General features: G+C 34.8%; 1 protein-coding gene across 1 annotated transcript in view; it reads left to right on the forward strand.

Annotated features, from left to right (window-relative positions):
* Positions 1–22928, forward strand: part of LOC149786029 (E3 ubiquitin-protein ligase rnf213-alpha-like) — a 598535-nt gene that overhangs the window by 101961 nt on the left and 473646 nt on the right. Inside the window, exons 11-12 of the mRNA XM_089976317.1 lie at positions 3596–3660; positions 9706–9994. Coding sequence (XP_089832443.1) covers positions 3596–3660; positions 9706–9994 — 354 coding nt within the window. The remainder of the gene's footprint in view (positions 1–3595; positions 3661–9705; positions 9995–22928) is intronic.

Below are 22928 nucleotides of genomic sequence, written 5' to 3' on the forward strand. Positions count from 1 at the left end.
TAGTAACTTTGTATTTTTTTGAGGATTATTATATTGGTTTTTTTGCTTTTATCCTTTTTATCCTTTTTTATGTCCTGCCATGAATGTGGAAGGGAATATTATGTTACCGTTTACCATCTGTATACTATGTGTTGGTTTAGTTTTGTGTTTTGGCCAGTTTGTCCGGAATTATTTTCCAGAGCCATTAACTTTGTTAATGTAGTTTGGTATCACTCGTATCAACTCAAGGTAGGTCATTGTGACCCAATTTTTGCTCTCCAGTGACATTAGTTAAGTTTTGTATTTGAGTCACTTTTTCACTTAGTCACAGAAAAATCAGCCTACCAAAAGTTGGTCACTGTAAAACAACCTTTATGTTCCAGCAGATTTTGTTAAGTTTTACATTTGGTCAGTTTATTGGGTTGTTTTGTACTAGGAACATGCAGCTTGATAAGTAGATGCATTTTTGGGTGAGTATAGCATCACCCTAATGAAACTTCATTACTGTGAACTCATTTTCATCTGCTTGCCAATTTTGGATATGTTTTACATTAGGTCATTTCTCAGGCATTGTTTCCCAGCAGACATACAGCTTGAAATGTAAATGTGTCTTGGTAAGTTTAACATTATCCTGGTAAAGGTTGGTTACTGTGACCTAATTTTTGCTGATGTGAATTTAATAGTGTCTAGCATTTAGGTCAGTTTCTCATGTTGTGTTTATCAAAGAGAGATGCAGATTTTTGGTGATTATGTATGTAGATATGTACTGGTCAGAATAACATCTATCTTGCCAAAAGTAGGTCACTAAACTATATTGCATACTTACATGTTTTGTTTTATATAATCTTTGCAATTGGGGCATTATCTCTGACATTATTATCCACAGAGGGATGCAACATTATGGTTGCATCTTGGTGTATGCAATTACACCATTTGAAAATATGGTCACTGTTATTAAGTGAATTTGAGTGTTATGTATATAATAGTTTTTCAGGTTTAATCTGCCACACAGTCAAGGAGCTTGGCATATAGATATGTCTTGTCGAATAGTGACTTTAGGTTCCAATAGTCAAACTTCAAGGTAACTGCAACTGAAAGAGGAATACTAATTTCTGCATGATAACTTAAGTTCTGCATCAAACACCTGAACTAAACATTGTGGATGGCTTACTCTTGGAGTAAGGTAGAAGTCTACTGAATTTGGGATCAAAAGGGTCATTGGTCAAGATCATGAACCAAAAGATGAATAATGGTATTTGCTTTGAAGTTTCAGTTCTCAACCATGAATCTTCACCACAGTTTGTGGATGACTTCAACTTAGTGCAAGAAAGAAGCTGATTGATGAACAAGATAATTGTTGCACGAAGAAAATGGAAAATTACCTTTTGTTTTAGGGTAAATTCCTTGACTAAAAACAAAATTTAAAAAACTTTAAGTGACTTCTCTAAACAGAATTTGATCATATTTGACAGAAGGCATCCAGGCTTTAAGATCTTTAAAATTTATAGATTCATGATCAGATGTAACTGTCATTTCTAAAACTGGAAAACCCATCCATCATCCACCACAAAATGCTATTTTATCTTTAAAAACAAAAACAACCTCCAGATATGCAGAAATGCACTAATTTTACAGAAAGTGTCTTACCTTAAATGCCTTTCAAATCTTTAGAAAAGATTCTGTTTTACTCTAAAATATCAGTGCCATTGTTTAAATTCAGAATAACATCTAACACAGGTTTAGCGAGACAGAATTTGATCAGCTCTATGATGCATCCTGGCATAGGGGCTTTCATTACTAAACAAATGATGCTGATGTGTGATCAAATATGGATGAAAATATAAAACCTAGAGAAACCTTGAAACAGTTATTATTTTTCATAATATGCAGTTAACAGTTTTGGAAGACATTTTAGTAGAAAGCTTCTGATTTACCCAGACATTTTGGCAAAAGCTAGTGTTACATTTGTATGTCATCAAAGGGTCACTTGGCCTGTTGTTAATTTATTTGCAAAAGTCTGTGAAAAGTACATAAAGTGATAGAGAGAATTTATCAACAAATATAAGTTTATTTAAAAATCTCTCAGCATTAACAATAATATTTTTCTTTTTCAATGTGTCTGATGTGAGTAATGAATGCATAATATTGCAAGCATTGAAACATGCTAATGAGGTATTAAAACAAAATTATAAATACAATACTGAATAATGTCATATAGTAACATACAAGCATTTATAGCAGAATGACATTCCTGTATGTGTGCCAAGCAACAGAGGAGAAAAAAAATAAAAAATATGAAGATATTGGCATTGATGGTGCTAAGGAGCTTTTTAATTTTGGCTCAGGTGTTAAGCGTATATATATATATATATATATATATATATATATATATATATATATATATATATATATATATATATATATAATTGGTACCTAAGATATAACAGCTTAGTGTAAAGACATAAGTACAGATGAAGTAAATCTCATTGTTGCAATTATTTATTTTTGGACTTCCTTGAAGATCGTTTGCTTTTTGCTAGATTTTCTGATGTGTTAGGTTTTCCTTCGTATGACACCTTTATATTAAAGATTAAGCAGTATATAATAGTCAGTCCCGTAATGAGAAAATTGCATCACTATGCATCACCATCATCAACATTTAATGATATTTATAAACTCTGTAATTATTTTGATTCAGGGTGCAAATGAAACTCCTAGGTGTTATTATACCTTTAAGCTTTTTACAGATGATGTGTTTGCACAAACATAAATTTAGTACACAACAGTTTAGAATAGTAAAGGGATATAACTCAGGAACATTGGTTAATTTGCAGAATAAAATCTAAAACATTTCAAGCACATAAATTCATTTTGCAGCTAACCAGACACACAGATAGTATGTTCTTATGTAAAAGTGTGTAGTTTTGTGACTGAGGTGTATGCATGGAGTTGTATCGATTTATAGAGATTTGAATTTGCATGGCAGTGATGCTTGGGTGTGTTGTTAGACTTGTCCTTTTCTGGGCTGCACCCTCAGAAAAGAACTTGCATGTTGGATATTGTGTTATGTTCTCCCAAATGAATGATGAAAAGAAGTATTTTGGGGAGTGGTGGTTATTTTCCCCACCATGCATATTTTAGTAGAAGGAATATGTAAACAAGCAGAGAGGACTCTTGAGCTGTCTCTCCACAGTTGACTACTGTGTATTGTCAAGTGCATATTGGTCAAAATACAGTACTGAATCTGAGTTAACTAACTATATGCAGTTACCTGTCAAATATTATGTCTCAGAAAGTACAGACATTATGCTGAACAACTTACTTAAATTCACATGGGTGTGAGATGCTCATGTAAAATGTAATATTAATCAGTTGATCTGAGTGCTTGCCACACCCAGGCATGATAAGTAAAGCAGATGAAGAGGACATATGCCTGTACATGGTAAACCATCCATTTATTTTTAATTTCAAAGCTTTTCCTTTAAAAAAATTTAATGAAAGCATGGGTACATTGAAATGAGCAAATTGCTAACTTTTTCTCTTGTTTTTCTTTGATTTAACATCAAGGAATCTTACTTCTAAATGCTTTTTTTTTGTCTTTATTTTCATGGAGCAGAGAGTAGATGCTGCTATTTATGCCCTTGAAAATCAATGCAAAGCATTGATTCTGACAGATAAAAGGTGAGTTACAAACAGAAAAGATGAAGGTCTTGAGTTGACTTAATTTAAAGTATATAGGATACAAACAATTTTCAGATACCTTATCATGATTCATACAGTTGAAGATCCAATGTATTTGATGATATTATATAATGATAATAAATTGAAAAATAATGCCTATACTGAACATAGTTGATTCATGTATATTTTTTAGCTCAAAAATTTTGATAGCAAGTGTTTACTCACCTTAGGTACTAGCTGCATTTTGAATGTAATGCAAGTTATACTCCTGAATATATCTCATTTATGGGGCAGTGTGTATATGGGTATAAAGTGCAAAGTGAAGCTTCCAGTGACTGAATATCGGTCACTGTAAGCTTCACTTTTGATTTGATACCTCTAAGACCATTAGGACAAAAATCTCTTTGTATGAACAAATAGAGGATGGGGAAAATCATCAGTGCCAAATTGAAAGAACATAAGTTAGATGCAGTGAACCCACCTGTCCATTGTTCTTGGTGAGCCCTCGGCAGTGTCCCAGACAGTTTAATTGCATGCCATTACAATCAGTTTTCATCACGATCTCGGTCTGTATATGGACAGCAGTTATGCTGAATAATGTGCACACTTACAATGACTTTTATTTCTTGGAAGCTGTGCATTAAGTCTGTGAACCCACTAGACCTGGAAAAGAAGATGAAAGCAGAGAGCAGTTGAGGACATTCCAGGCAATGATCTGGGTAGAAATTGTAGACCTAACAGTATTGGGTTTATAAAATTGTGACCCTATGAAAAGAAGGAATCTACTAGCTCCATGCATGAGATAAATATATAATCTTCAGTATCAATATGTAAAGTATTAGATAGTTGAAACTCTCTAGGATACACATATATAAGTTTCATTTGCATCATTTTCCCAGGGCCCTAATTATCTGATTTGTGTATGTGATATGACACATGCTGCAGCTTTAGTATGTTATGTATATTCAATTTGCTTTATTTGTGAATTTTTTAATTTTTTAAATTTTTTTATTTCATTATATGCTTTTTTAATGTAATATTATCTGTTGGACTTAATATTTAGCTAAAATATTTTGTCTGTATGGGTGTAATATCAGTATCATTATTAATCAAAGTAAACTTGTTTAGTTGGGTCTGATTCAAGGTTATTGGAATTCCCCTACAATTTGCCTGGCAACATAGTCCAGGTTTTTTATTATAATTTTAGTAACAGGTTTTCTAGTTATGACTAACATCTTATTTTGTAAACATTAAGAAGTTTCTACAAGTTTTTTTTTCTTCCATTAATTAATGTTTATTTTTAGAAAATGTTAATTGTGACCTGAGGTCAAGTAGAAGACTATATAATTTTGTTACATGAAGGAGTATTCATTAGTGCTTTAACATCCAGGCAGAATCAAGTTATTATTGTGTACAGTATTTGACTTGGAACCATTGAAATTATTTCTTCTTTGGAAATACAAAAGTGCTCTGATAACATTCTTGAAAATAGAGACTTGAATTTATACTGAAATTTCCAATAAGGATTTCTTCTTTGATTATATTATTATGATCCAACAAAAGATGGTTGGCACATGAACACTTTATGAACCATCACAGGTACATCAACAACTTCAGCGTTGGACTTAATTTGGATTTCCACTAAAGTTTATTCAGAACTTTATTTATGAGGACATGTGTCTGTAATTCTAGGATTATTTAAGATTTAATTCAGAATAGTGTAAGATAATGTTTGACATTTGCACTTTTTATTCTAGGGAAATAAATTATTTGCTGAATTTTACAAAGCTTGTTGCTTTTCACTCTTTTCTGTTATTCTTTTAAGAGCATAGACTTGTAACAGATGGTTGCCCCTATGCAAAAAACTCTGGCCTCAGAACTACAAGGGAGTGAAATCAGAAGAAACGTGTGCATGATTTAGGTGTTTCAAAAATATATCCTATGTAACAGGGGTACCTGGCAGATACCAAACAAATTCTCAGAGGATGACCTTCTTATTTCAATAAATTGTCTCAAACGATGAATTGGACAAGAGAGCACTAGCATGCTGCATTGTTTTGCAACTGTGAGGGTAAATGCTGACTGCCTGAGGGTTTATAATTTACATAAGTTACAGTTGGTCCTTTCTCAGAAAGGTTTATTTGATCATACTGTATCTATTTAAAATCAGTAATACATAACCTGTTGCTGTTGTTTAACTGGTTCTTTTCTGGATGGAGAATATTCCAATTATATGGTGAGAATTCATCCTCCCATAGGGTAAACCAGAAGGTTATAAAATAATAGAATACCCTGGTCCAACTTTCAGATACCTTTCCCATGTAAACTTCTTTCATTCTTTTTCCAGTTACTGCAAATATGGCTGCTTTAATTTACATTGAAAATGAATTACTTTCACTTTGTGTGTTAACATTAAGACTTGTTCTATATGTGCATTGTTTTGTCATCTGGAATTACTCCTGATCAAAAACTGTTTATGTTTGATTGGAACCTTTTTTCTGGTCACATTTTTGTACTACCTTGCATTTAGGTTCTTACCCCATAGAGGTGTAAGAGTATTTATTTTTTGTTGAGAATTATGTTCTTTAAAATAGCCCTATCCTTACCTCCTTTTTGTGTCTGCAGACTCATATTGATTTATTTTATTGTTATATTATTAAATTGCCTCACATTCCTTGAATGTGATTTGTGCAATTTTTATGTAGGAAAAGCAGGTCTTACACCATTTTCCCCCTGTATTTTGTTTGTTTATCAAATACCAGTTAATTCTCAGAATTATTATCAGATAATTTTCCTTGTTGTTATCCTTTTCTTTTAGCAACCTTACCAGTCTTAGTTAATCCCCGTTATCATGTTATTTTACAAATAACCTGAAACATATAATGGAGAGAAATCTTGCATGTTTTTACCTAAGTTTTCATATTTTTGGTGATTGTTATAATTCATTGAGACAACACTTAGTAAAGGTGAGATTTTGCTGTCATCTTATTAACATAGACTTAGGCCATTCAGATACTTGAATGGAAGTCGTTGAGTATATCTTTTTTTCAGCATTCTTTTGCAACAGTGGCAAAGCAGTATGTGGGTAAGTGTGGCTACAGTTCCTTGAGAAACACATCCCACATGCCTATTATGTAAAGGCTGGGAGAGGACAGATTAATTTCCATTTTTGTAGCCTGTGGTTGGATGAGGTCTAGGACTTTGCCAAATGAAGATATACCTATCAATGAAGGGTCTCTCTGCTTCTGAATTTTCAATGTTGTCCTTCTCCAAGTCCTTCAGATCTCATAGAAGGATTATGAAAGTCTCTACAGAGACTCGTTGTGTTTGTGGGAAGTATACAGTATTTATATGATTGCCTATAAGTCGATGCAGTACATAAGTCGAATGAACAAATTTGGTAAATTTTCCATCCTTCACCCATATATAAGTAGATGCCGAGTATAAGACCAGGCCAGATCAACATCTCGACTTTGTCTTTTTCACTTTGTTTCACACAGCATCTAGAATTTTATTCTATCTGTAACTCAGTAACCTTTCCAGTCTGGATCATTAAATGTAACTAAAAGTACCTAATTTGTTTCACATGAAGTATTTTAAATGTGTTTTTTATTTTTAGCTACATATTATGACACTGACCTGAAATTTTTGATTGAGTTATGGAAAGGATAAAATTCATGATGATGTGTGGAATTAAACTATAATAACTTTTGGTTTCATTACTATTAAAAGTATCACTGTATGCTATTTCAGATTACCAGCAGTAGGGAAATTGCATCATTTTGCTAAAATGCTTTCTCCGCATTTTTGGATGGAAGAGAGATATAGAGAGAGATGCATATGTATTCCATCACATTTTTCTTCTTGCACCTTGTAATCGAAATAAAATGTGGCCCATAGTAGACGTGTGTGTGTGTGTGTGTGTGTATGTATGTATGTATGTATGTATATATATATATATATATATATATATATATATATATATATATTTATATATTTGAGAGAGATTCCAGCTCTTGGTGTTTTTTTGTGATTTTTTTTAAACCTTATTGTCCCTGTTTAGCTGAAGCTTTTGTCAAAGAGAGAAAACATTAATAATTTAAATAGTAAATGTAAACTATGAAAATATCTGCCATACTCTTTCACAATAGTTATATCCATATAGACTTCATTTAAGTTAAATCCCAAGAATGACCATTTCACAGGCTAATTTTCTTTACAAGTATAACGAACTCTCCGTTCCCAACAAGTAAGATTATTTTTTTCAACATGCATGTACTCTTCCTGTTCTTAGGTGGCAATTGTTTTTGATCTTTGCTCATGCTATATGTTACTTTGAATTGCTGTCAGGCCTGTTGGCAAGTTCAGTAGATGTCACTGGTTGAGAAATTTACACAAGTAACCACCAGGCATTTCCTTTCATTATATGGAACTGGATAGCCTCATTTCCCTATTGGTAGCCTCACTACTCTGATCTGGTCTGCCGAATGTTGACCTCAAACAGGTGTTAACTTAAGAAAACCTGACTACAGCTGTATCATATTTAATTAGCATGTAAATACCACTACAAAAGCCACATAATTGTTGGACAATAGAAGTTAATAACATACATCAGGTAAGTGAACAATAGTGAACAATACAGATTACCCTACAATCACAATCTCTCTCTCTCTCTCTAAAAATGGAGCATACTTTTTATTTTGAATATGAGGTGCAATAAGAAAATTGTGATGGAATGTCTGTCTTTGTCATGGTTATTCATCTTCTAATTTGTCAGTTCTAATGCTCATATATCAAATTTAAACAATGCATTTTTACAAACAATGTATATTACTAATGCATGTTGCTTTAGCACAATTACATCAGATGTACATTAATTTTTAATACTGACCATCATGTAATTGTTTAAAATCCTTCTCTTATATTTTTTCATACACAATCTCTTCCCCAAAATGAAATATTATTTTACTCCTTTTTTTTCGTACTTTTGGAGGGTTTTTTCCATACAAAAAATTATGTGACATACAATAGAGTGATTGGATGACAAAATCCATATATAAGTTGATTCAAAGAATAAGACAAAGCTAAGATTTTCTGGTAAAAAAGTATCGTCTTATAGGCTGGCACATACGGTAAGTGGGTGGAGAGAGAGTCACATCCCCTTGCTAGGGAGGAGCAACACCCTCCTTTTCCGTGAAGGTAGAAAGTGAACAGAACTGTCCGACCTTGCACACCCTCCCTTCAGGTCCCATGCCTTCTCTCATCCATCAGTCAAAGTAGTAGAGAAGGAAGAGAGTAGGTATTTCAGCAAGGGGGTGAATGAAGCCTACTGTCTTTTGCCCAGTGATCTGTGTCTGAAACCTTCATGCTTTGCGAAGTCTTTATTTCTTTCCAGTGAGGAGAAAGTTTCTGTGGCTAACTTTTGACCAGATCTCTTGTTACCTCCTCTCTTAATTATGATTAAGGAGTTTTCCTGAAGGTTTATTAAGGACCAGGACTTCAATAGACAAACATTGTAGGGGTATTCTTTTCCTATGTCTGTGTACAGACTCTTGGTTGTTAATTTAGCTGTAAGGTTCATTCCTCTTCCTCTTCCTGGCCCATTAAAATTCCCACTACACATTTCCATGGGGAAGTGGGCTTGCCTAACAATGAAAACACTAGAAACCTTAGAACAAAAGACTAGGTCACTAGTGACGTTAGCCCCAAATGCTGACCTATTTTCAGCAGCATCCTTCAATCAGCTAAAGAATGAATCTTTGTTGCCAGTTGCCAGTGTTTGCTTCAAACTTGTAAAGTAATCGAGCAAATATGTGTAAAACTATTTTCTCTGTGAATATTTTCAAAAAGCATTCTGATTTGAATGTTTAGTTATTGTGGCACTGATGAAACCTGGCATGTTGGCTTTTCCCAAGAATATCTTGCCTAATTCCAACTCTTAATTAATGAAACAAGGGAAGAAATGGTCTTGTTGTTTTTTTTCTTTACATTCTTCTCTCTAGAAGGATGTCAGTTTCATGAAGTTTCTTTTCTTTTTATCAACAGCAATGAATCCAGAGTTATCCAAAGAAGACTATTTCATGAGTTGTCAAGTCAGCTTCTATATGAGGCACTGTTAACAAATGTATCAAGCATGTTGACAAGAGCAACACAGGTTTTCCTACATGCAACTGCAATATATGAGAAGTTCCAGGTAAAGAAAGATAGAAAGATGCCAGGAACTATGGAGTGTTCTGATTATGTGAGAACTCTTGATTTGAAGAATGAAGATGTCAGGAAATGGCTTAAGCACTATTTTAATAGTTGGAGAACTAATTTGAATAGTCACTTAGAGGTGAGTGAAAATTTATATGAAGTTTTGTAATTACTCAGTGGTGTGGTGCATATGCAAACAGAAATAATTTCTTTTTAATAGTACAGTGTGACCCCATTATAAGATGGTAGTTGTGGTCTATAGAACCCAACCGTGTTATAAACTGAACCGTGTTATAACCAACCAAGTCAGTTAGCTGATAAAAATGGTGCATTCATCTAAAATATGGTGGGTGGGTGTGTGTGTAAAAAAGCTGCACAAAAATAAACTGAAGACAAACTGGTCTGAAGAACACTTGTATATGACAGCTTAAATTTGTGTTGTACAATCTATAATCCGTTAAGGACTGTACTTGTATATAATACATCCATGAATATAGATCACATTCTAAACTTCATATATGACTCACAACACATTAGAAAACATAAATAACATGTATATAATTTTTAAAAAATGGTAGTCCTCATTTTGGTCTATATCCAGTTGTCACTAAACAATTCACTGCAGTTGTCATAAATAGCACATGTCTGTAGCTGTTTACATGATACATGTACATGTACTTAAATTAGCCTAGATTTTGGTCAGCTGTAGACAGTATCATCTTGCCGAGGATACCCAGAGATGAGATCATTGATAGGGAAATGAAAACTTGAAGAAATTAAAAAGTTTAACAAACATCTTTGCAAGATACCCCATCTTGAGTTAACTTGACTGCCATATGTATATTGTTTAGCTACTGTAAGGATATTTTTTTTCTGCAAAAAGGAAACTTTCATGGTACAATAAACATGTTCCAGTCACTTTGGAAAATGCAACAGTCTTATCAGGTTCTATTGCTTTTATTTAAATTTGGTGCTGACTTCCTTTGATGAAATATTAATTGTTTTTATTGAAGATGTAATTGGCTTTCTTTGATGAATTATGCATGTGTTATTGAAGTTACCAGTAAAGGATGGCTTTGGAGGACCAAACAGATGCCTGTTTCTTATTGCGATTTCAACATCAAATAAAATAGAACCATGATTGAGACTGAATGATTGGTGCTTCAAAGGTAATAAGGTAAAGTCTTAGCAAAACTATTTTGTTCTGGGTACATTTTAAAAACAAAAGAAATTAGCCATCATTTGTTCAATTGTAGCAGTTTTCATTCTTTCAAAAGTTGTCAGTTGTAGCTAGTCCTAGTAGCAAAGATAGATCAACAAGTAGATCTTTATTTTTGTTTTGTTTTGTTTTTGTTAGTTATGTTTTTTACATTTCTGGTGGCGGAGTGATGCTGACTTCCATGCATGCATCTTAAATTTTTAATTAAAATATGTAAAATTTATTGTAATTATAAATAATCTTTGGCATAATGGGGGCAAATCCTGTCACAGCACACTGCACCAACCAAGCTCTGAATTTTTTCTATAAGAATACCTGAGGAAGAGAGACTCAGGGGAGTTTGTAGAGTTGTGAAGAGTGTCCGACACCTGTATGTAGAGCCACAAGGAGCTGATATGAGGTATATAGGGACACTGATAACCGAAACTCGATAATTCTGATCCTGAGGATTGCTAGATCTACACTCATTAATGAGGATTCCAGATGTTGAGAGATAGATGGAATTGAGACCAGTCATGAAACGTGACAAGTCTGATCCTGAGGATTGCTATGATAACAAGCATCAGCTGATACTCTAGACATACACCGTAGGAAGCGGGTATGAAATATATGGGCATAATAGTTGAGTACATTTAAGTACTGAACAGATACAAGTTGGGGGTCAAAAGCAAAGTTGTGAATGCATGAAACTTGGCAATGGCCCAAACGAAGTAAAGGGAGCCCTGTGACTGTGGAACAGCATGACTGTAATGAAGGCCCCCAATTGAAGGATATATAAAGATAAGTAAAGATAATAATGATTGAGAATGGAATAACATGGAAAACGCTTGATCTAGGTTTTGAACTTCATGATAATCCAGATGTGCCTAAAGGAATCAATATTAGATATATGTATTTGATAAACAGTTAGGAATTCACATGTCCACTAATAGAAGATACAGCTGAAATGACAATGTAGCGTTGGATATGAAAATGAATGACTGGCATGTACAACTGTACAATGTCTCTGAAGTGTTCCAAAATTGTGTGATGGTATCACTAAGTAAAGTAGTGGAATAATGTATTGATGAACACAGGTCTGAACCAACAAGTGAGGCACACACTGTGACATCTGCCTCTACACATAGCTAATTCTATCAGGGTGTACCTGAATATATCTACAATATACATTAGAGGACCATCAACCCAAGGATGGATCAGATGGTCTGGAATTCCAGCGTTAGCAGCACTGGTAGCTGCCCCCATATAGAAGGTGTGTCCATTATTGCGATGTGAATCATAACCTAACCTGAGCAAAACAGCCTTAATGGTAGTGATAAAGATAGTTCTACTTAAGGCACAACCATTGTCAATGAGAAACAGTGGATCACAAAGGCGAGATCCAGCTAATATTCGAATACAGTGGAATTTCCTCATCACATGGAAAGGACAAACAAGAACATCATAGGTCATATCATTAATATGATATCCACACCTTGATGGAAAATGTCATTCTTAGATGCTCTACGATGTAGAATGAATAGGTGTTTATCCTTATGAAAATTATGTCCGACATACACAGTTTGTTTCTTGCCAAAAAAATGGGCTCCACAAATAGCAAATTATGCACACAAAAAAAAAGCATAAGAAGCCAGCACACTAGTTTGTAGTAAGAGTTCACTGTACTTATTTATAAAACATCAAATTAGAGGCCCCAGAGTGGATGCCAGTTTGTGACAATCCATTTGGAAGGAATGGTGTCCAAAGCACATGACACTAAATGTATGTACACAAATGTTCCTGAGCAGAAAGACGATGGTTAGCGAGTGTAACATGACGAATTGTCCTAAAGTCTTAAATGGTCCTCCATACCAACTCCACCTGCAGATGTGACCGCACCATGACCTCCAGCCAAAGCACTTGCTGCCGTAGACTCAAATACTGCTCCAGGTAGGACATGGGACACATCCACGAATTCTGATGGATTGAAATGTTGACACTAGCATGAAACGGGTCCGTTTTTTTTGTTTGTTTTTTTAAATTAAAGATGGCAAGGTGAGTATAACAGAGATTTGTCAATTGAAAATGTCACAACAGGGTCCACAAACATAGATGCACTATACGCAAGGCGCAAGTTACTGAGGGACCTCCAAAAATTGAAAAAAATCGCTTTGGCATAAAGAAAACGGGGGGGGGGGGGGTGGCAAGGCGGAGTTAGGGAACTGGGCTGTTTATTTACTGAAACCTAATTTTACAATCACATCAATAATAATTTTTATTAACGTGCTTTTTCTAATGAAGTTGTTTCGTTATTCTGTTTAAATAACATTTATTTTCATAATGTCCAACATATGAAAGATCATTCCAACTGGTTTCAACAACCATCACGTGTACGCGAAAAAATCTGTATTATGCCATTGCTTTTCGTTTTCTTGATGAGTCTGGTTCCTGTAGTGGTTTTTAATATTATCCTGCCAAATTGGGAGTCCCCAGAGCAGGGAACTAGACTAACTGTTGATACACCACCAAACAAGATTCCTTTTTTCAAAAACGTGACGTTTATTGCGTGTGACAATCATCTGCGTCGTAACTCAATTTTTGTTTTGTTCAGTTGGTACAGTATTGATGTCATGATTTCATTGGAAGTAATAATAAATTCTTATCATCCTTGATGATATCTCTAAGTGCCAGTTCAAGAATTCTCTGAAACTCGGTTGCCCATAATGGAACGTATTTGTGAAATCAAGCTCTTTATATTACGAAATATCACTTGGCTGCCTTGTTATCTTTGATCACAGTTATGAAAGAGTTGGTTAATTTAAAGCAGTTTATGTAACATACACAATAACATTTATAAGTGTTCGATTGATCAAATGAAGTGAGTTCACCTGACATACGACTGGGGCTGCTAGATTTTAACTTTGTTGGATTTTTGTCCCTTTTAACTTTTCTTTTATTCCACCTCCTTTATTTTATTCAAAAGAGATAATAAACATGATAATACAAAAGGAGGCCAGCTTTTAATTCAGTGCAACAATGCAACAAATACTTCTGGAAGTAAGTTATCAAAACACGGTCAGCACTTAAGCAGGTTCTCAGAGAAATACAGACATAGCTGTTAACAGTAGATTGACGCATTTCACGTTTAATTTCAAGAGGGCACATTGTGTTTATGACAATTACACTTAAAGGGAACTAAAAACTAGAACTAGAACACAAAATTCAATTGATCAAAAAGTTATATAATTTGTTCTTATTAAAATACTGCCTCCACTCAGTGAGTGACATTTTCATTGATCAAAATTTCCTTACATCTCATTAATTGCGGTGTACTAGGAATGGCATTTGGAAAGAAAATGTAAAAAATTGTATGACATATTTTTAAATTTGATATTTCATAGTGTTGATTAAAATTTCCAGGTCCTATCTACCATTTTTGATGATAAAACAAGTGATACATCAGTTCAAGTTCAACAAATAGGGATAAATTTCTTGGGTATTTTCTGGTTTAAAAGATGGGACCCATGCCTGGACCTGTGTTATAAGCGGGTTTGCGAGTTATCAGGGTGAGAGTTATCGAGGGAGTGGTGTAGTTGCATGAGGAGTCACTCTGCAATGATCAAACTGTAAATTCACCCCATTGCAAGAATCCAAGAAATGCCACCAGACACATGCACTGCAGTGACAAGTCCACGGCCAGTGAACTCCCTCTTGCAGCATAGATGACAACTGCACAACCATCCTGTATGAAGTAGTAAATCTGGTCTTACTATTTGGAATGTTGTTCCTTTTTATCCCACAAGGTATATTCTGTAACCTGTCGGACTCTGAGAAGGGTTACTATGACCAGCCTGAAGGTAATAAAATCTAAATCCTCAAGGTACAGCTTAATTGTGGAGTATTCCAGCTGCAGCAGGTTGTGACAGCATGTGACAAAATAAATCAAAACATCTGAGAGTTAATGTAAAGAGTATGAATGAGCAACAATGTTAAGCCTGACATGGCCAAAAAGTCAACACACACTGGAAACCAGTTTTGTACACTGACCTAGTGTTATTTGACACAGAAAAACACACTCCTGCACATGTTGTGTCAAAATAGCATGAATTCTGAAGTTGGGAGCACACAGTATCCAAAAACATTTGTATTCCACATCACAGAATGGCAGTGGAAGATTGAAGTCTTGTAAGATAGTCATGTCTTCAATGAACCCATATGAAGTGCAGTGCCATATGATATGGATGGCCGTATTGGTCTATGCACCCATGAGACTGCTGAACCATGCACATAGTATCCAGAAATGTTTGCATTCATTGTCACAGAACTCCAGTGGAAAAACGATGTGTTGTAAGATGGTTGTGTCTTCAATGAACCCATATGAAGTGAAGTGCTCTCCAAGGAACCCATATGAAGTGAAGTGCTCTCCAAGGAACCCATATGAAGTGCAGTACCTGTATGATATGGATGGCTGTATGGATGTGTGCACCCATGAAACCTGAAAGTAGAAAAATTGGAAAGCAGAACCAGGCAGTAGGAAGTGCTACGGTAATGTGTAGAACAGCCGAAGTCAACACTGAATTACAAACAGGAAATTCTATCACTCAGGTGTATATATTTCTTAAAGATATCTGACTGACACCCAACTAAGACCTGAATAAGACTGTTTGATAAACCCTGCTTAGCCCCCTCCATTGCTGCCCCAATTCCAAAACTATAAGCCTTGAATAATTGAGGATTAAAATCGCATAGCAAGAGCAATGTGGGCAAGGATTGGTTTTTCCTCTGCTTAGTTATGGGCAACCCTTCCATAGGTAAGGAAGAACACCCAGCAGTTGTAAATATTGAGGCAGCACATGAACAGGACACTGATCTTGTAATTTTTTATTTGGGGGTGTCATGACACTTAAGGCAAACAAGGGTACCCTTGGAGTGTTTGTAATATGTAAACTCGACAACATAACCATCGTCACTGATCTGAACCTGAGAAAACTGTAGTTTGGGTTTCTGTAAACAGGTTGTCTAATTGTCATTTCCCCTACACACAGGAAATGTAAATTGAAACATGGACTTAAATAGAGCCACATGGAAGACATTGTGATTGAATTACGGCAGGACTGGAATGAGTTTTTGTAAAATACATTATTAACTCGTTGTCTGGCATCTGTGTATTAAAAGTTTATGAAGCAATTGCAAAAGTTTTGGAATAAGAAAGTAATTGAATGGATCAGGGATATTGTTCAGTTTGTGCACATAGCCAATAGCCAAGACATAGGCAGATATGGCAGATAGTGCATAGTGTTTTACAAAAAGATTTAAAATGAATAGTGCCAAATTGGTACTTGAAACGGAAAGTGGTGTGGAATTTTAACGTGGTTAAATTGATGTAGTTTATCCAACTGCACCTGTAAGGTGCCATTGAACATGGAAAAAAGAGCATTTTATAGTAAAATGGACAATATTACTCCCAATCTGTTAATGTTGGTAGTTCCAGGACCTGTTCTGTGATTTCCTCTGCCTAAGTTGGGTCGGAGATACGGGCACTTTTTCACATCTGGGCATTTTCAATGTATAGTTATGACCGCCAGGATGAAAACATCTGCCATTATTCTAGGTGACCTCACAATATGGCGGAAAGTCGCTAAGCGAGCGACATCATTCCGACCGAAGGTGAGAGCTGAATCTGCTCCATGAACAGCAAGGACTCCGCTGTGTATCGATAGGTTGTTTTAACAAAATTGGCTGAAGTTAGCTCAGACGGGTCTGAGATTATGTTGCGACCATCACAGAGGTAATGGAAGTTGTCTTTCCCTAGTCCTACATTGGTGTCAAAGATGGAGAAATCTGGCAGCAATGCCTTAAGGAATAGCATGTCAGATGGATCCATGCTTCCCTCCTGCAAATATTCCTAGAGTCGATCAAGGAGTGAATACTTTCTGGCTGTGTTGAAGTCACTTTAGGTTGCGCATGGGTGATTTTGTCTGTTCTGTGAGTTGGCTGACTATCAGTATAAATGTTGCTGCTATATCCCCTGAAGAAAAAAAATGAATTACACATTTCCTTAATCCTGGGCTGAAATAAACTTTTTTGTTGAGAAGTTCTTGTCTAAGTTTGGGCAGAGACTAATTCTCCTGTAGTGTCACGTCATAGTTGGCCGTTAATGGCAAGCAAGAGGGTTGACTCTACTGTAATGGCCGCCTCACCGATTCCTGTCAATCATGTTGTTCATGCTATCCCAATGTCGCCAGATTCAAATCCATAAGAATAGTTTGATGCTGAGAATCTAAATCCATTTTCTTTCCACAAATAATGTTAACAAATTAAATGTAGTATCTACACTGAAAGGAGCGCATTTCAACAGGAGTCCCAGTTGCTATATGAATGCTGCCCTAACTGACACAGTGTTTGATCACATACTCCAACTTAGTCATCTGATTGGTTCAACATGACAACATATCTAAATTTAGTTACTAGCTTATTAACATATACTGGCTGCAATGACATCATGTCTGGGCAGAGAAACCATAGCAGACAAAGAGGGGCCCAGCAGGGGGCCAGAGAAGGATGCATTGTGTATTACTTAAACTATACTTAATCAGTTGAATTGTATTTAAAGGGCCAACAGATGATGAATACACTGGTGTTCTGTTCTCTTCTGAGATGAATTACTACAGAAAATATGAGAGTTGTGAAGGATGTAATTCAGTGATAAGATAAGAATTCTTTATTTCAGACTACACAGTCCATACATCTAAATTAAAATATAGATATAAAGTAACAACATTGTAAACATAAAAGAACATATATATCATACGTACAAGAATACAGATACATTTACGACAATTAACTGCTCCCTGCATTGTTAAGAATTAAATTAAGTGGCACATTTAAAGAGTAATTTATTCCATCTGCTAATAATTTGAGAATTTAAATGAATGTCTTAGTTCCAAAGAAATTTCAATTACTACTAGATATTCTTGTCATCATTGAGCATACATGCTTTCTCATTACTTCATCAAAACTGAGTACATTATAATTTACAAACATGTTGGAGGTCCTGTTTGATCTAGGAAGCCCTAATAGAAAATTAAGACTATTATTTTATTATTTCTAATAACCAATAACTAGGTTTCTTTTCATACAGTCACTAAAGTTTGTTCACAGAGGAGCACAATACATAGTGCAGCGATAAGATTTGAATAATATAATTTTGATATTCAGTGAACAATTCTTAAATTTACGTCGAAGCGATGAGTGAAAGGAAGAGGAATTTTACTTATTAATTGCTAGTGAGCGGCTGATAATCTGCCACAGTTTCATGGAATTTAGATCCATTACGAGATAGTGCCTCATCCATTTGATCTCTGCTACGAGAAATGTTAGAAATGTTAAAAAAATAAAAATATGCAGAGATATCATACAATACTCATACGAAATGTCAGAATATGATTATGATATAACAGTGCACTGTTGGGGTGGTTAGCCGATATGAACAATGAATTTGTTTATCTAGCAATATGTAAATTCCAGTGCATTTTATATCAAGTTTGCATCTTCCTTTCATGGTGCCTCTGAATTTCTTTACTCCAATTCCTAGCTTGTATACACAAGTTTAAACAGCAAACAATGTAACAATCTTGGGTGTGTGTGTGAGGGAATCAGCAGATGGTAGATTTTATTGCCAGTAAGGAAAATTGATTGCAATTTGATAATAAACTTTCTTTTTTATTCATTATTTTTCATACTTTTAAGAAGAAAAACTTTTTTCCATGTACTAGATAAATACATGTATATGAAATTGCAGGACCCATGCCATTATGTTTTCTGCATGGAAAACAGATTCGTTGTCATCTTTGTAACGAACTAGGACATAAGCAAAAGTTGTGCACATACCAGTAGGTAGAAGGCTATGATGTACAGGCCTATGCAACACATATCCAGCAACAAATTGCATTAGAATATGTGTATACTTATCAATGTAATAATTATAATTCTGTAAGAAGGTTTCAGGCACTATCTGATTTGTGTACAAAGTACAACTTGTTAACTTGTAAACAACTATGTGATACTGTTCAAGTTACTTCTCCCTCTGAGGCTCCTCAAGTGTCAAATATATCAATGTCTTCTTGTAAGTATGTAAATCAGTTTCATATTGAACATTCTCATGTATCCACTACATCTGGTCATGGTACAACAGATGGATCTTGTATGTTATCTTTTTCATTTGTTTATGTAAATAATCAAGGTAATGTAAAGAAATACATGGCATACTACCTTGTCTGACAATCAATCCTCTGATCAAAATTGTCATGTCTTTGGCCTCCTCAAAAGAGGTCTGCAAGTAATCAGCCTAAATATTCAACACATCCTCCCTAAACTGAATGAGATTAAGTTAATAATACAGCAAACCAGATCAGTCAGTATTCTAGGTCTGTGTGAAACCTTTCTTTCTGATGATACTGATGATTTGGCTCTCCAAATGCAAGGGTTCAACTTTGAAAGAAAAGATAGAGAATCCATGGGGGGTGGGGGTATTCTTCTCTATGTAGACAGTTCCATTAGTTATAACAGACGTGTTGATCTAGAGACTATTGGGGTAGAGTCTCAGTATCTGGATCGAAGTAACCCTTGCCCAATCAAAGCCAATACTCTTATGTTCAGTTTACAGGCCACCCAGTTCCACAGCTGATTGGATTGATAGATTTGAGGTTCAAATTCAAAAAGCATTACTAAAGGAAGATTTAGAAATTATCATATTAGATGATTTTAACATTGACTACATGAAAACTCAGTTATGGAAATTTGGTGAATGGTCTAAAACACTTCAAATGCTGCCATAAAAAGCCCAGTCAATTCAGCTTCAAATTCTATCAACATCAAGATCTCACATTGTGTTGTATGTAAAAGACCATACAGGCATCAAAATCATCTTGTTAATGTCCCAATGTGTGCCATAACCCGGTCTTTTGCAAAGTGTAGTATTTTTATAAAGTCAAATAGTACACGTTGCAAATTCCGTTTGGAAATCTCCTACTTCACTAATGAATCCCTTCAATCTATCACTGCAATAAAAGAGTTTGAAAACATTTCAAGAACTGATATTAATTAAATCACTTTTACAAAATGTATGTGAGCTAATTAAAACAAAGTCATATCTTAACTTTGATGTTCCTTCTTCCTTATCCAATAATGACTATTTCCACCTTTTATGGCTTGAAAATAAATCAATTCCTGTAACTGAATAAGGTTTAAATCTTGGTTCAAGAGAAAACTTGCTGAATAAGTGCAAATTGTACTTCAAGACGGATGCATCCACTTGGAAACTGAATGAATTCCCCAAGATATTAGTTGATTACCTGCGTGAAATCACTATGGGCATTTATCAAGTCAGACAGGCTTCAAATTATACAAATGACAATCTCACAGAGGAGGGGCACTAAGATGTTATGGCATGCATGTATTTTCAAGATCTGTTACATGTAAAAGTCCAGTCTCACCAGTCCAAAAGTAAAATCCATTCACTGTGGATCCAATACAAGCTGAAATATTCCATGGACTCCATCAGAGGATGGTATTGTACCTGCAAGGTTGGTGCTTGAGTTGTTGGGTGTTGTGTCCATGTATATTTTATTGGCTGATAAAGATGGGTAAATGATGAGTTGGCAAAGAATGCATCACTAACTAGTCATCTTGAGGATGGATCATCTATTCCAGGATGTGAATATGACAATGGGGAATCAAATGAGGAGTTGTTTTTCTACACTGTGACCACTACTTTCATCAGTAGTCATCTGGCTCCTTTTATGTTTATATGACAAATGATAATTTTGTATAATTTGAATTGTCATCTATATCAAGATGTTTCCATTATTACTGCATCTTATTTGTGTGATACTGAGGAAGAGAGAATGATAATACATAACAATTGCCAGGTTAAGGCCTTCCAGGGCCCTTATCACTGAAAATATTATAGTACCCCATCCCCACTACTAAATGTAAAGTTTAAAAAAAACAACTCTCAAAAGCTAAAAAAAGGCTGGAAAATACCAATGTTGCCACCATTCTAAATCAAAATTCCGACATTGTGGGTGCAGTTTCAGTGACAGGTTTCATGCAAAACCGGTGTGTTGAAGAATGAAATATTATGGATGTCAGCAGCCTTTCTGATGCAGCAGACAAATTGGCAGATGAAGCAGAGAAGAAAGTGTTAATCACACTAATGTCTTAGTCCAGTGGACTCAGAAGAATAGGAAAAGAAGAAGAAAAGCATGTGAAAGCAATAGAGCTAAAACTGGAGGAGAAAGTACAGCAGCTGAAGAGCAATGTTTAATATTTGGATACAGTTAAAATGACTTTATTATCATTTGTGTTTCATATTTCGTAACATTTTTTAGAGAAATAAGATTGGTCTTAGGATTGAGCTCTGAGGCACACCATATTTTATATGGCCAGGGCTTTAGTTTAGTTGCACATGCTGGGTTTTGTCAAAGTGATGCCTGTTCATGTGAACTGACTGAAAGAATGCACTTCTAATCAAAGCCATATTTGCAGCATGACAGGACTATAAATATGTACATACTAGCTTCCTATGCCTTGTATTTGGCTACTATGTAATATTTTCCATTACCTACTCTTGTAATGATGATGAGGTCTGGTGCACAGTGCATGCTAATAAAGAGTGATGCACAGTGCATAATAATTTATAATCAGTATGAACATGATGATTTAAATAGTAATAAGTAATTCACATATACTGTGAGTCCTACTAAAAGTAATTCTCAATATGACAAGAATTCCACAAAAAGAAACATCTGTACATTATTATTGGAATAGGTCAAGATAATGATGTTAATTTTAATCTTGTATGAAGTGGTTTCAGCATTGGAGCCTGAAATGTAAGCCACTTCCAAAATTAGATGAATACATCACTACATCAAGACTGCAACTTACTAATCCTCATCCATCACATCAAATGCTTGGATGAATGGAAGGAGATTTCTTTAGATTATTAAAGTTTAATTGATGTGAAAGCAGAACTTGATAAGTTGTTCATACTCTTTTTTTCCTATTGTACCAACATAAGCAGTTAAGAAAAGCAAAGTTAAGATTTTTATTCAGTGAATTCAAATGAGTTACATGGAGATTTATGAGTTTCATAAGTTGTGATTGTTTGTATTGATACATCTTGTGATATAATAAATGGTCATGTGTTTAATTCATGTTTTCTACTGCATGTCTTCATTGAACTTTGTGAATGACTTGTATGTTGGGTAGAAAAGAAGTATTGGTTTTGGGGTCTAAATGTGAAATGTCAAGGTCATTGTGACTGAAAGAAGCATTTTTAATTCCAGAATGACATGAATTCTAGATCAGTTACATTGTCCATTTGGTTAATAATCTTCAGAGTCAACCATTCCCCCCAATAACCAACATATTAGGATGATTTAATTATGGGTGGGCTTATGTTGTGCTGTTCATGGTATTTTTAGTTCCCTTGTAAGTGCCTCTTGATCCTATGAGATGGAATTGACCATGCAATGAGTGAGTGATTTGGTTCAATATCAGTGAGTCTGTACTTGGTTTATGTCTAAAGTTTCAAGTTTTCATGATAACAGCGTATTATGACAGAACTTAGATGAAAATTTGCAGTTAGTGTAAATGAGAATTTCCTCTATTGTTTTCAAGACTTTTTCAACCATCATTAATTTTTATATTTGACTGCTGTGTTGCTTGCACAGTTTTGCACAATGGTAGAGTCTGGACAAAGGAATTCCATCAATAATGGAGCTATACTATTGTAAGAAATATTACAAAAGAGAGCCAAGCAGCATTTTTAGCTGATAAGGCCAAAGATTTCACCATCACTAACAGAATGTAA

The sequence above is a fragment of the Sinohyriopsis cumingii genome, chromosome 12, assembly GCF_028554795.1.
Source record: "Sinohyriopsis cumingii isolate HCF-2022 chromosome 12, ASM2855479v2, whole genome shotgun sequence".
NCBI lineage: Eukaryota > Metazoa > Mollusca > Bivalvia > Unionida > Unionidae > Sinohyriopsis > Sinohyriopsis cumingii.